The 14080-nt window shown below is 39.2% G+C and overlaps 1 protein-coding gene across 1 annotated transcript in view; it reads right to left on the bottom strand.

Moving 5' to 3' along the window:
* LOC142290873 (nectin-1-like) overlaps nt 1–8982 on the bottom strand; it is a 47698-nt gene extending 38716 nt beyond the window's left edge. The window contains exon 1 of the mRNA XM_075334935.1: nt 8735–8982. Coding sequence (XP_075191050.1) covers nt 8735–8839 — 105 coding nt within the window. The 5' untranslated portion in view covers nt 8840–8982. The remainder of the gene's footprint in view (nt 1–8734) is intronic.
* Nucleotides 8983–14080: the final 5098 nt, after the last annotated feature.

Below are 14080 nucleotides of genomic sequence, written 5' to 3'. Positions count from 1 at the left end.
GTTCTTGTTGACTCATGTAATTGCCTTGGCCAGTGAAGGTCAGATACCCAGACAAATCCATTTTGTGAACCTCGCCTTGTATATGGCTTGAAATGTAGCCAATAAGAGCCCAGTCTTATCCACCAATCATGAAGACCCCAATGGTCTGAATGGAGAGCTCAGGAGTATAAGAAGGAGGACTGTCCATTGCCCGGGTAGACTCTTGCTACATGATACCAATCTAGGACCTGCGGATCTGATTGGCAAGCCATAACCCAACCTGGATTATAACACTACATGGACTTCAGCATCGAATGCAAGGATCCTGCTGAACTATCGGACTAGCGGACGAGAGCACCCACTGACCCCCGTGTCTCCACATACAGTACCTTTCAAATCCCAATATTTTATTTTTAGTAAAGATGATACAAGAAACAATGAAGTATCCCAGCAAAGTGCTCAATTTCCCAGAATAATTTATATTATTCGATTGTAAAATAATTATTATTGTTGTATTTTGACAAATGTAACACATTAACAAACAAAAAGCATTTCTAAAGCTCAGATTTCCTCTGGAAGATCATGTAACGGTCATCTAGAAGTATTAAGCTACAAAAGTGAAAAATGACAGGAAGTGTTCTACAAATAGTGCTATATATACACCATGTTATCATTGCTGGGTCAGACTGAAGACCGCTCTAAACACAGCTCAGAATTACGGTAGACACACTAGCAAATTTTAGTTGGATTGTTTATTTTTTTATCTCACACCAAGGTCTTTTTTTTTTTTGCAATGTTAGTAATGATTATATTACAACAATTACATGTGCATCTCAATAAATTAGAATATCATCAAAAAGTTAAGTTATTTCAGTAATTTAATACAAGAAGGGAAACGCATATATTATATAGAGTCATTACACACAGAGGGATCTATTCCTATATATTATAGAGAGTCATTGCACACAGAGGGATCTATTCCTATATATTATATAGAGTCATTACACACAGAGGGATCAATTCCTATATATTATATAGAGTCATTACACACAGAGGGATCTATTCCTATATATTATAGAGAGTCATTGCACACAGAGGGATCTATTCCTATATATTATATAGAGTCATTACACACAGAGGGATCAATTCCTATATATTATATAGAGTCAATACACACAGAGGGATCTATTCCTATATATTATTTAGAGTCATTACACGCAGAGGGATCTATTCCTATATATTATATAGAGTCATTACACACAGAGGGATCTATTCCTATATATTATATAGAGTCATTACACACAGAGGGATCTATTTCTATATATTATATAGAGTCATTACAAACAGAGGGATCTATTTCTATATATTATATATATATATATAGAGTCATTGCACACAGAGGGATCTATTACCATATATTATGTAGCGTTATTACACACAGAGGGATCTATTTCTATATATTATATAGAGTCATTACACACAGAGGGATCTATTCCTATATATTATATAGAGTCATTAGACACAGAGGGATCTTTTCCTATATATTATATAGAGTCATTACACACAGAGGGATCTATTACTATATATTATATAGAATCATTACACACAGATGGATCTATTCCTAAATATTATATAGAGTCATTACACACAGAGGGATCTATTCCTATATATTATATAGAATCATTACACACAGAGGGATCTTTTCCTATATATTATATAGTCATTACACACAGATGGATCTATTCCTATATATTATATAGAGTCATTACACACAGAGGGATCTATTCATATATATTATATAGAGTCATTACACACAGAGGGATCTTTTCCTATATATTATATAGTCATTACACACAGATGGATCTATTCCTATATATTATATAGAGTCATTACACACAGAGGGATCTATTCCTGTATATTATATAGAGTCATTACACACAGAGGGATCTATTCCTATATATTATATAGAGTCATTACAGACAGAGGGATCTATTCCTATATATTATATAGAGTCATTACACACAGAGGGATCTATTTCTATATATTATATAGAGTCATTACAAACAGAGGGATCTATTTCTATATATTATATATATAGAGTCATTTCACACAGAGGGATCTATTCCCATATATTATGTAGCGTTATTACACACAGAGGGATCTATTTCTATATATTATATAGAGTCATAACACACAGAGGGATCTATTCCTATATATTATATAGAATCATTACACACAGAGGGATCTATTCCTATATATTATATAGAGTCAATACACACAGAGGGATCTATTCGTATATATTATATAGAGTCATTGTACACAGAGGGATCTATTCCTATATATTATATAGTCATTGCACACAGAGGGTTCTATTCCTATATATTATATAGAGTCATTACCCACAGAGGGATCTATTCCTATATATTATATAGAGTCATTACACACAGAGGGATCTATTCCTATATATTATATAGAGTCATTGTACACAGAGGGATCTATTCCTATATATTATATAGTCATTGCACACAGAGGGATCTATTCCTATATATTATATAGAGTCATTACCCACAGAGGGATCTATTCATATATATTATATAGAGTCATTACACACAGAGGGATCTATTCCTATATATTATATAGAGTCATTACAGACAGAGGGATCTATTCCTATATATTATATAGAGTCATTACACACAGAGGGATCTTTTCCTATATATTATATAGAGTCATTACACACAGAGGGATCTATTCCTATATATTATATAGAGTCATTACAGACAGAGGGATCTATTCCTATATATTATATAGAGTCATTACACACAGAGGGATCTATTCCTATATATTATATAGAGTCATTACACACAGAGGGATCTTTTCCTATATATTATATAGAGTCATTACACACAGAGGGATCTTTTCCTATATATTATATAGAGTTATTACACACAGAGGGATCTATTTCTATATATTATATAGTCATTACACACAGAGGGATCTATTCCTATATATTATATAGAGTCATTACACACAGAGGGATCTTTTCCTATATATTATATAGAGTCATTACACACAGAGGGATCTATTCCTATATATTATATAGAGTCATTACACACAGAGGGATCTTTTCCTATATATTATATAGACTCATTACACACAGAGGGATCTATTCCTATATATTATATAGAGTCATTACACACAGAGGGATCTTTTCCTATATATTATATAGAGTCATTACACACAGAGGGATCTATTCCTATATATTATATAGAGTCATTACACACAGAGGGATCTATTCCTATATATTATATAGAGTCATTACACACAGAGGGATCTTTTCCTATATATTATATAGAGTCATTACACACAGAGGGATCTTTTCCTATATATTATATAGAGTTTTTACACACAGAGGGATCTATTCCTATATATTATATAGTCATTACACACAGAGGGATCTATTCCTATATAGTATACAGAGTCATTGCACACAGAGGGATCTATTCCTATATATTATATAGAGTCATTACACACAGAGGGATATATTTCACATGTTTATTTCTGTTAATGTTGATGATTATGGCTTACAGATAATGAAAACCCAAAAGTCATTATTTCCGACAATTAGATTATTATATAAGACCAACTCAAAAATGATGTTACACTCAGAAATGTTGGCGCCCACTGAAAAGTCTGTACAGTAAATGCCTCAATACTTGGTCAGTACTACTTTTGCATGAATTACTGCACCAATGTTTTTCCGACCTGCAGTACCTGAGCACAACCACTACATGGTGCATAGAGCTGTTGTGCTCCTACCATCATGGCACCAGGTGTTGGGTGATGGATCCTCATTGATCTAATATTGCTGATCTACTCTAAGAATATGTCATCAATATGTTACACCCGAACAACCCCTTTGATAGAGAAAAGTTGGAAAGAATTCTGATTGCAGTCCCACAACTTGGACCCGTCGATCACAAAACCCTGTCCGAGTGGAAGTGTAGGAAGCCTGCGCCCCACCGCTCTAGTCATTGTTAATAGGACTGTGAGAGACGGCTGAGTGCAGTGTTAGGAACTCGAGTCTTTGCCCATCCCTATCAGCTCTACTGTGAAGGCAGGAGGCAAAAATTGCCCTTTGAGATGAGAGACTCAATTCACTTGTAAATGTTTACAAAGAAATCTTATTTGCTCAAATCTGATTTTTTTTGGGGGGGGGCAGTTTGCTTAAAGAGGTTGTCCACTCCTTTTACATTGATGGCCTTTCCATAGGATAGGTCATCAATGACTGATCGGCCAGGGTCCAGCACCCCGCACCCTGCCGATCAGGTGTTCTCGATGCCATCGATGGCAGCTGGTGAAGAGAAATGCTCAGTTAAGGGGCTGCCTCATTAACTGATAGCAGCCGCGGCTGGGTACAGCGCATCCGCCTCCCTTTGAAATGAATAGGAGGCGGATGTGCATTACCCGGTTGTGCAGTACTCGGTTGTGCAGTATCCAGTTGTGCAGTACCCGGTTGCGGCCACCATCAGAAGATAGAGCAGCTCTAGAACTGAGCATTTCTGGCTGCCTCCTGCCGCCTCTGGCACCAAAAACAACTGTTCTGTGCGAGTTCCAGGTGTTGGACCCTGGCCAATAGACATTGATGACCTATCGTAAGGCTAGGCCATCAATGGAAAAGTAGTGGACAACCTCTTTATTCTATCAAAATGGAGGCAAGCTGAAGGCAAATTTGCAGCATACTAAAGGCTAAAAAAATGAAAAACGATAATACTCAGATTCATCCTGCCTTTATTGGTCCCCCCACATAGCTCCCCGCAATGTTTCTTCAGTCCTATTCCAGGTACCTTCAGGTCCTCTTCCAGATGCCCCTGGCCTACTTCCAACTTCACAGTGGCCTACAGGTCCTACAATACTAATAATCACAAACAAAGGGGAAAATTCGGGCCTCATTATTTAGTCATCGGGTCACTCCCCAATAAACACTGAAAACCTTGAACGAAAACCTCTGGAAGTTTTTCAGACCCATAAATATACATAAGGATATTATCAGAAATGCTCAAACTGTTTTATAAATAAATTAATTTTATTATGTGCATAGTCACTTTAGCCTGCGCTCCAGAGACGGCATTATACACGTAGAACTGCTCTGCCCATTAACTGATTGGGTCAGTGATTGCTCTACCGTCCGGTGTCCCCTCCCATTCTTGGGCTTTTTATTTGTGTCCACACTCTTGTCCTTTTTTCTTTTGGATTTATACATTAATATGTCTTGTTGAATTTTTGCTCAGGATCAATTGTAATGTTATAAACTGTTTGTATTACTGTGGCAATAAAATTAATTTATTTATAAAACAGTTTGAGCATTTCTGATAATATCCTTATGTATATTTATGGGTCTGAAAAACTCCCAGAGGTTTTCGTTCAAGGTTTTCAGGTCCTACAATACTGACTTGGCCTCACATCATGATGTGGTCAACAAACATCATGACATGTCTTCCGGCCAAGTTACTGACTAGTCTTCACCTGCTATCATGACGTGCTGGAGGCATTAAAGACCATCGGAAAGATGGAGGAGGACCAGAGCTATCTAGAAGATGAAAGGACTAGCTAGGGAGATGAGCAGAGTGACATGTGAGGACAGGGGAGATATGAATATGATTTTATTTAACCTCTACTATTTTATATTATGCTCTGGAATCTGAAGAGATGTTAGAGCATTATAAGGAATATTCAATGAGAATCGAATTTCACTGCTGAATTTGAGCAGATTCAGTCTATTTACCCTGTAACTGGGGCCAATATGCCACCCCCAAGTACAGGGGAAATCAACCATAAAAAAATGTAAAAAAGTAATGCCACCACCAGTCCAAATCACTATTTCTTCACCCTTCATGAAAAAAACATACCTAAAGTAAAAAAATAATTGGAACCCAATTGAAAACATATATTATTGCCACGTTTGTGCTCCCAGGGGGAAACGTTCACTAATTTATTTATTTTTTATGGAACAGCATGAAATGCCCTGCAGATCAGCAAGGTCCAGACTTTGGTATCCCCATCAATTGTTCAAAACACAAGTTAGATGTGCAAGATTTGGGAAGCAGTGTGTTCTGCATGAGCGCGCACAGACACTGACACACACTGTCCAATAGTCATCCTGCTTCCCAAGCTGTGCACACCTAACCAGTATTTTCAGCAATTTGTGAGTGATTTAAAACCCAAGCTTCAACCGGTTCCCAAGGCATTTTATGCCGTGCCACATAATAATAATAATTAGTAAATCAATGTAAAATAACAATAAATAATACAATATAAATAGAAAAAAGTGAAAAAGAAGCTTTTCTTTTTTACCCCCTTTACATCTTCCTCTGATATCAGAAAAAATGGAGGATACAAATAACCTATCAAATTAGGTCCAACATATGCATAAAAAAAAAGCAAAAAAAGTGTTGAATAACGATTGAGTAAAAAAAATCAGAGCTCTTAAAAAAGTGAGCTGGTTAATAATTTATATAACAGCAATATTAATAAAAAAATATTACAGGATTAAGCTAAAAATCAAATACTAACGGTTATTATAATAAAATTAATAATACCATTATTATTATTTTTAATAATAAATTAAATAATGATAATAATAATCTACTACTACTAATAATAATAAATTTAAATAACAATAATAATAACAAAATATGAATAAAGATGATCATTATAAATATAATACTACAAATAGTTATAAAGATTAATAATAATAAATTATAATAATAATAATAATAATAAAAACGTATTATTATCATAATCATCATCATCATTATTATTATTAATAATAATATTTATAACTATTTTTAGTATTATTATATTTATTATGATCTTTATTCCTATTTTATTATATTATTATTATTATTATTAATATTAGTATTAACAATAAAACAAAAGAAATAAAAATAATATATTATTATTATTATACAGATAATATTAATAAGAAATATTAATAAAATATTATTATTATTAGTATTATTATTAGTATTATTATTAGTATTATTATTAACCTTTATTCCTATTTTAAAAATTATTATTATTATTTATTTTTCTCCTAAATACTTTTTATAAGAATTTTCTTACACTATTATAGAATTTATGCTATGTACATTTACACAGTAGGAGCCCAACAAGTACAGAAACTTCACACACTTTGTAAACTGTAAACTCGAGGTGCTGACTTTTCAAAAAATGATTTGGATTATTTTTAATTTTGTAAATAATATACACTGAATTGTAAAATATTAAATTTACTCTAATAATGTCCATGTGTTATATATTGAAACGTCTATAAAAACTATTAAGCCATGTTTTATAATGTATCCTTTAATGCTTTGCTTTGTTTCAATGGATTTTTTTTAATGTCAATATTAAAATGTTTTTTTTTCTGCCAAAAGTGAATTTACCAACTGTAAACAGAATGGGTGATAAATGTGTGAACAATGGGGGGGCTTCAAGTTCTCCGTTCCCCCTCGCTAATCGCAGAAACACATTACATAGCATAATGAAATAAACCACATCAGGAATAAATCTCTGTTTCTTGTAAATGATTGTGATCTACAAACGAAACAATAAGTTCCCAGTAACATTCAGATTCCAGAAATTATCGCAAAGAATACATTTAAAAAAAGTAATCATTGTCATTTCACTTCCCAAGGGGAATTTATCAGTTTTCCGGCAATGAAAAGTTAAAACATGTAGTCAAACTGTGCGCAAAAATAAAGAATTGTCACGTTTGAAACAATAGTAAAGTAAGAGTGTTAATCTGTACAAATGGGTGTAAGCCAGTTTTATAACACACGTTTATGACACACGTCCCCTGAAGAAGTGGGAAACGCGCGTCGGGATAAAGGACGGTCATGCCAATTTACACCATAGTCATGTCAGTGTATCTCTACATTTGCCGTAGTCTGCAGCCACTCCTATAGAGGAATTGTGTAATGTATGGACGTTAATTTTACTGCTTGTCACTTTTTACCTGTAATGGAATTACTAAAGATTCACCTTAATACTTTAGTAGGAGTACCCATCTGGGTTTAACAAAAACCTTCATGAATCTGGAATGTATAATATCACCTGCAGTAATAATAAAATAGCCTGTTGCACTTTAGCATAAACAAAACAATTGGCTGTATACCTAGTGGTAATTGCAGGGATTGTAGGCAAGCTTTAACAATATAGACACAGGTAATCAGAGGAATATTTTGTCATTTAGACGGCAGCGTGGAGGTTACTGTGATAACGTTGGTATGTTGACATGTCCATTTTGATAAGTCTGATATCTCTTGTTTGACACATGTGATTGTTAATAGATTTTTATATGATTCAATAAAGTCTAGTTTTTTAGGTTAAACACCGTCCCTAATGGTTCTTTGTGGTCATGAGATGCAACTTTTTAAAACGTTGCGATTCTCTCTCCCATGGGCGTCTTAATAAATCGTGAAACTTTATTTTAGCCAAAAATGTAAATTTGCACCAAACTTTTACAAACAGTGCAATACTTTGACAAATAACAGGCAACACGCCCCAAGTGAAAGTTACTTCAAAAGTTCCTTGAGTGATAAATTCCCTTCCAAGTCTTTACAAAACAGTTGTTTTTATCTTCCAGACATTGCCGCAATCGTTCTACTTTATTATCTCCCAAAACTAACAAAAGCAGAAAACAAAACGAAAACAGAAACAAGTAACAGAAAGCTGCAGGCAGCTGACATCTTACCGTCTTGTCCATTGTCAGCCTCACATAGATGTGACAGCGATTTCCTCTGGAGTTCAGAAACAAGACCCGGTTAAAACAGGCTGCATGCTGCCATCTGGAGGCCATCAATGACTTTCCTAGAGACTCTTGGTGGGTTTCAGATCAGGGAAACTACACTAGAAGGAAACAAGTTTTGGAACTAGAGATTAGTTGATTCTTTTAAGTTCAAATTTGCTGGATTCACTGAATTATTCACCAAAAATTTGAATATCATTTCTGAAAAGTCATGAAAACACGTCTATAACTGTCACACCAGGTACGGAGGAGTACCCAGTGAACGGCAAAAAGGAAAAGAAACCCTTCGTCTGGAGAAGGGGGGGGATGTTGACCCATGACCCAACCTACCGCTGATCCCTAGGGTCCCTCGCCGTTTTAGGTAGGTTCCGCACCTATGTGCCAGAGCCGGATACCTGACCCTAGGTATCCCTAGTGCTGGGCCCTAGTTAGGGAATGGTTGGGATGAGCTCTTCGTCAACCCCACTAAACACTATAGACAACACAAGGAGGACACACATGGGGAAAGCACATGAACTTATTATTCTCAGATGACTCCGGGAGAAGTTCACCAAAGAGTTGCAACTAGGGATGATCAAATACCTCAAATATTCGGCTACGCCCATATTCGACTATTTGCGAATATTCGATGCACAATGTAAGTCTATGGGAAACCCGAATAGTTGCCAAATAGAAACTATTTGGGCTTCCCACAGACTTGCATTGCGCATCGAATATTCGCATAGCGACGACCTATTCGTCGAATATTCGCGAAGTGATATTCGATCATCCCTAGTCGCAACCTTTCTACAGATGAGTGCAAGCTGCCTGCTTGCATCCAGAGCTTTTGAAGGAACTGAATATCATCAGCACAAGCTCATTTAAAATGAGAGTATATAAACGCAAGGGGAAACACAGATGATTAGCGGCTGAAAGGGAAGAGGAGCTCTGCTGGGTCCTAAAGGGAAAGGTATGAAAACCCAGCACTGAATACTGATAGCAGAAATAATAGAAAGTCAGGGAGCATTTTGTGCAGCCAAACGCTGTGACCTTCTATTGCTGGAAACCACATGACTGTCTGTCACCCGTGACACACCCGTGACAACACTCAGAATTTTAGGTTTGTATTGAACCTATTTTGAGCTCTGTATTGCAAACACACCCTTAGTAATGCCCAAGTGATCTCACCCGATCTAGCTAGGGGAAAGGGGATGGTAACCAGTGGAAACCAGCCGCATATATAACAACACAGTGAGGTTTCATTCATTTTAGGCTTCTTAAATTGTATAAACAGTCCAAAAATTATCCATTTTGTAGGCAGATGCCTTTGTGCTGGTGTTTATACATAGGCCATGCAAACATAAGAAGCTGTAGCATTTTGAGATGGGGAGTGCAAAAATTATAGATTTTTTGGAGTATAAAGAGTAGACCAACATTTTTCCCTAAATGTAGTAGCGATAGCTTTTTCACAAGACGTCCAATAACACAGGTCTGCAAGGGTAAAATTGTTTGGAAAGTAAGAGGTGATTTTTTTATACCGTATTTTTTAGATGATAAGACTCACTTTTCGTCCCAAAAATTTGAGAGGGGGGGAGGGCCTTAAAATCCAAATATAGCTTACCGGGGGGTGGTGGAGAGGGATTACAGGAGGCAGGGCGCTAGTCTCTGTGACACTGCTCTATGCGGCAGGTGGCTCTATGTGGCTCTGTGTGGCAGGCAGTCCTGCCCTGTGCGGTGGGCAGCGAGGCACGGGCTATTATGAAGATGTCAGGGGTAAGGGCTTCAAATAATGGTGCCCAGAGCGGGCGTGTGTGCAGATGGACTCTTGGCTCAAGGTCACATCTGCGTACGCGCCGATTCCGGCTGCCATTTCTTTGAAGCCTACAACTCCAACATCTTTAGAATGGCCAGTGCCTAACATCGAGCACCAGCACACAGCAGCGCACGCTGCCCCAGCACAGCGCCGCAGCCCACAGTAAGTATCTGGGACCTTATCTGCACCACACGCAGCATCGTTGTACTTTAGCACCGCCCCTGCCTTCTGTGACCCCCCTCTCCGTCACCGCTGCCACCTCACCTCCCCAGTAAGACACCACTGGATTAAAAAAAAAACAAAACAGAACCAATATTTTTTTTACGTTTTTTTATTTCTAAATTTGGGGTCCATCTTATAAGACAAAAAATGCGGTACTTTAAATCAGGGGTGGGGAACCTTTTTACTGCTGGGGGCCATTTGGAATTTTCTACCAACCTTCGGGGGCCGCACAAAATTATCAACTTGAAAACTACCGGGCGATATTTGGTCAAACAATTAATGAACTCACCTCTACTGTGGTGGCCGGAGTGGCTGTGATGTTCGGTGATATTGATCATGTTGTTGCTCACAACTGCTTTTACATGTTTGTCTTGATCTGGAGAGGCTGGGGGCATATACATCACAGGAAACACTGGAGCATAAACATCACAGGAGACACTGGGGCATATACATCCCAGAAGAAACTAGGGCAAATATATCACAGGAAAGGCTGGGACATATACATCACAGTAGACACTGGGGCATAAACATCACAAGAGTCACTGGGGCATATACATCACAGGAGAGGCTGGGGTATATACATCACAGGAGAAGCTGGGGTATATGCATCACAGGAAACACTGGGGCATATACATCACAAGAGACACTGGGGCATATACATCCCAGAAGAGGCTGGGGCATATACTGTACCTCACAGGAGAGACTGGGGCATATACATCACAGGAGAGGCTGGGGCATACACATCCCAGAAGAGGCTAGGGCATATACATCACAGGAGACACTGGGGTATAAACATCACAGGAGACACTGGGGCATATACATCACAGGAGAGGCTGGGGCATATACATCACAGGAGAGGCTGGGGCATATACATCACAGGAGAGACTGGGGCATATACATTCCAAGAGAGACTGTGGCATATACGTTCCAGGAGAGGCTGGGGCATACTCACCACAGAAGGGGCTGGGGTGTATACATCACAGGAGGAGCGTATACATCACAGGAGGGACTGGGGGTGTTTATATCACAGGAGGGGTGTATACATCACAGGAGATGCTGAGCATGGACAGCACTGGCGGCGGGCACAGACAACACTAGGTGGCAGCACAAACAGCAATAGGTGGCAGCACGAACAGCACTAGGCAACACAATGGATAGCACTAGATGGCATAACGGACAGCACTAGGTGGCAGCACGAACAGCAATAGGCGGCACAACGGACAGCACTAGGTGGCACAACGGACAGCACTAGGTGGAAGCACAGAGAGCACTAGTTGGCAGCTCATAGAGCACTAGCATCTACCCAGAACGCACTGGGATTTAAAGGGTTTTTCTTGAACCATACTTTAATCCTGTTGCTTGACCTTTAGTGGATGATTTTGGTGTCATTAGATTGGTTAGAAATTAATTGGCTAAAAGGAGGAAAGGGCTTTTGTTTTGGAGTGCCTTTGAGATGAAGGAAACTGCAAAGTCATAGTTATGACTAATACTTTTGTACGTGCAACGTGTAGGGATTAAACCTTAAAAATAAGGAAATTACATACCCGGACCACCCGTCAGAAGCTCGCCTTGTGACTCATGGTCCAGGAATATCTGTTCCTTCACCTCCAGAGAACCTTGAAGATACAACTGATTGAGAAGATTCAGAATGTGAAAAGCAGGATACTGATGAAGACTTTCACACTAGTCCCAATGAGCCACAGCTTATTCAAAGCTCAAATTAACTGATTTAGCCTTGGACTTGGACCTTACCTGTTGTATGGGGCCGGTGAAAAAGGGGGCCCGAGGTAAGTACATTACACTTTATTTATTACGCCCCTGGGCCCCACCACCCCTTACTCTTCTTCACCGGGCCCCACTCCTCCCCCCTGTGGCCCAACGAAGCCCCCCCCCGTGGCCCATCATATGCTGCCAGCCTATCTTAGGTTCCTCATGGGATTTGTACTGCGCTTGCGCTAAACAGGCTGCCATGTACAGTACAAACCAGAAGTGACTGCAGAGTGCGCCAGGATATAAGCGTCAGCCGTGTCCGCGGCTGGTGAGTATGATCTGTGTGTGTCTGTCTTCTGGCTCCGGTTCCCTGCTCATACACAGCACCATACTGTATATACAGGTCCACACTTTATCCTATATTACAGTGTGTCTATATATACTGTATGTATATAGTGTGGATGTGTATACAGTGTAGTGATGTGTTTTCCACTGTATACAGCCCTCAGCCTCTGCTTACAACCCACAGCCTGTGTATACAGTCCGCAGCCTCTGTATACAGCCTGCAACTTTTATTTTGTATGCAGCCAACAGCCTCTATTTAGTATGCCGCCCGCAGCCTCTATTTTGTGTGCAACCTGCAGCCTCTATTTTGTATGCTGCCCGCAGTCTTTATTTTATATGCAGCCTGCAGTCTGTATTTTGTGTACGGCCTCTATTTTGTACTCAGCTCAGACCCCAAACAAATCTAATTAGACTGACCCTCTTGGTCAAATCTTGGTTCCAGACACATGAGGTCATAGTGTGGAGAGGGCTGTCCGAACCATGTCCAAGAGTGTGGGTAAAATCCAAATGGCCTGGATAGTGGGCACCACCCTGGCAGATATCCCACGGAAGGTTAGTGGGCTCCAACGACGGAAGTAGGTCCTGACAAAACTAGGCAGAGGAGTGCTGTCTCCGAAAGGCCCATCCTAGATTCTAGCTGGAAATCACTGTGGGTGGGACCGCGGGATACACGGAGGACTATTTGAATATGCCCGATAGTATGAAGATTAGTGAGGGGTTGAGGGTCTTACGAGCTCGACCGGAAGCAAGAGTACCAGGGAAATGGCTGGCCAACAAATGAAGTGTAACTCCGGTTGCCATTGGCAACTCCGTTGGGGAATCGGAGCGTACAGCAGAAGTGTTATGGAAAAGTATTTTTGTGGCCCCTGTAACCGAGAAGGAATGTGCCTGCCGCAGGCGTGATGAGAGACTTTGGGAATACCTGTTCAATAAAGAATCGTTGCTGATTAAAGAGAACTGTGTCCGTGTGTGGGTTTTGGAGGTGCTGGGACCTGCTGCAGCCGGCAGCCTGGATGCGGTCTAGAAAAATGACTCAGTCCTGGCCTTCGACCTAAAAGTGAGTACCTCGCACTATAAGTCCCAGCATAAATCCTCGTACACTAAAGAGGCGATTGTGGTGCAGAGACATTTCACAGGGTTGAGCTACGGTTGGACAGTGGTCTCTGCTGTGACTGCCATGGCACCTGAACGCCCCTTTAACACCTCCCAAATCCAGGACGGTT

The sequence above is a fragment of the Anomaloglossus baeobatrachus genome, chromosome 2 (assembly GCF_048569485.1).
Source record: "Anomaloglossus baeobatrachus isolate aAnoBae1 chromosome 2, aAnoBae1.hap1, whole genome shotgun sequence".
NCBI classification, from domain to species: domain Eukaryota; kingdom Metazoa; phylum Chordata; class Amphibia; order Anura; family Aromobatidae; genus Anomaloglossus; species Anomaloglossus baeobatrachus.
This window is presented reverse-complemented; position numbering and strand designations above follow the sequence as displayed.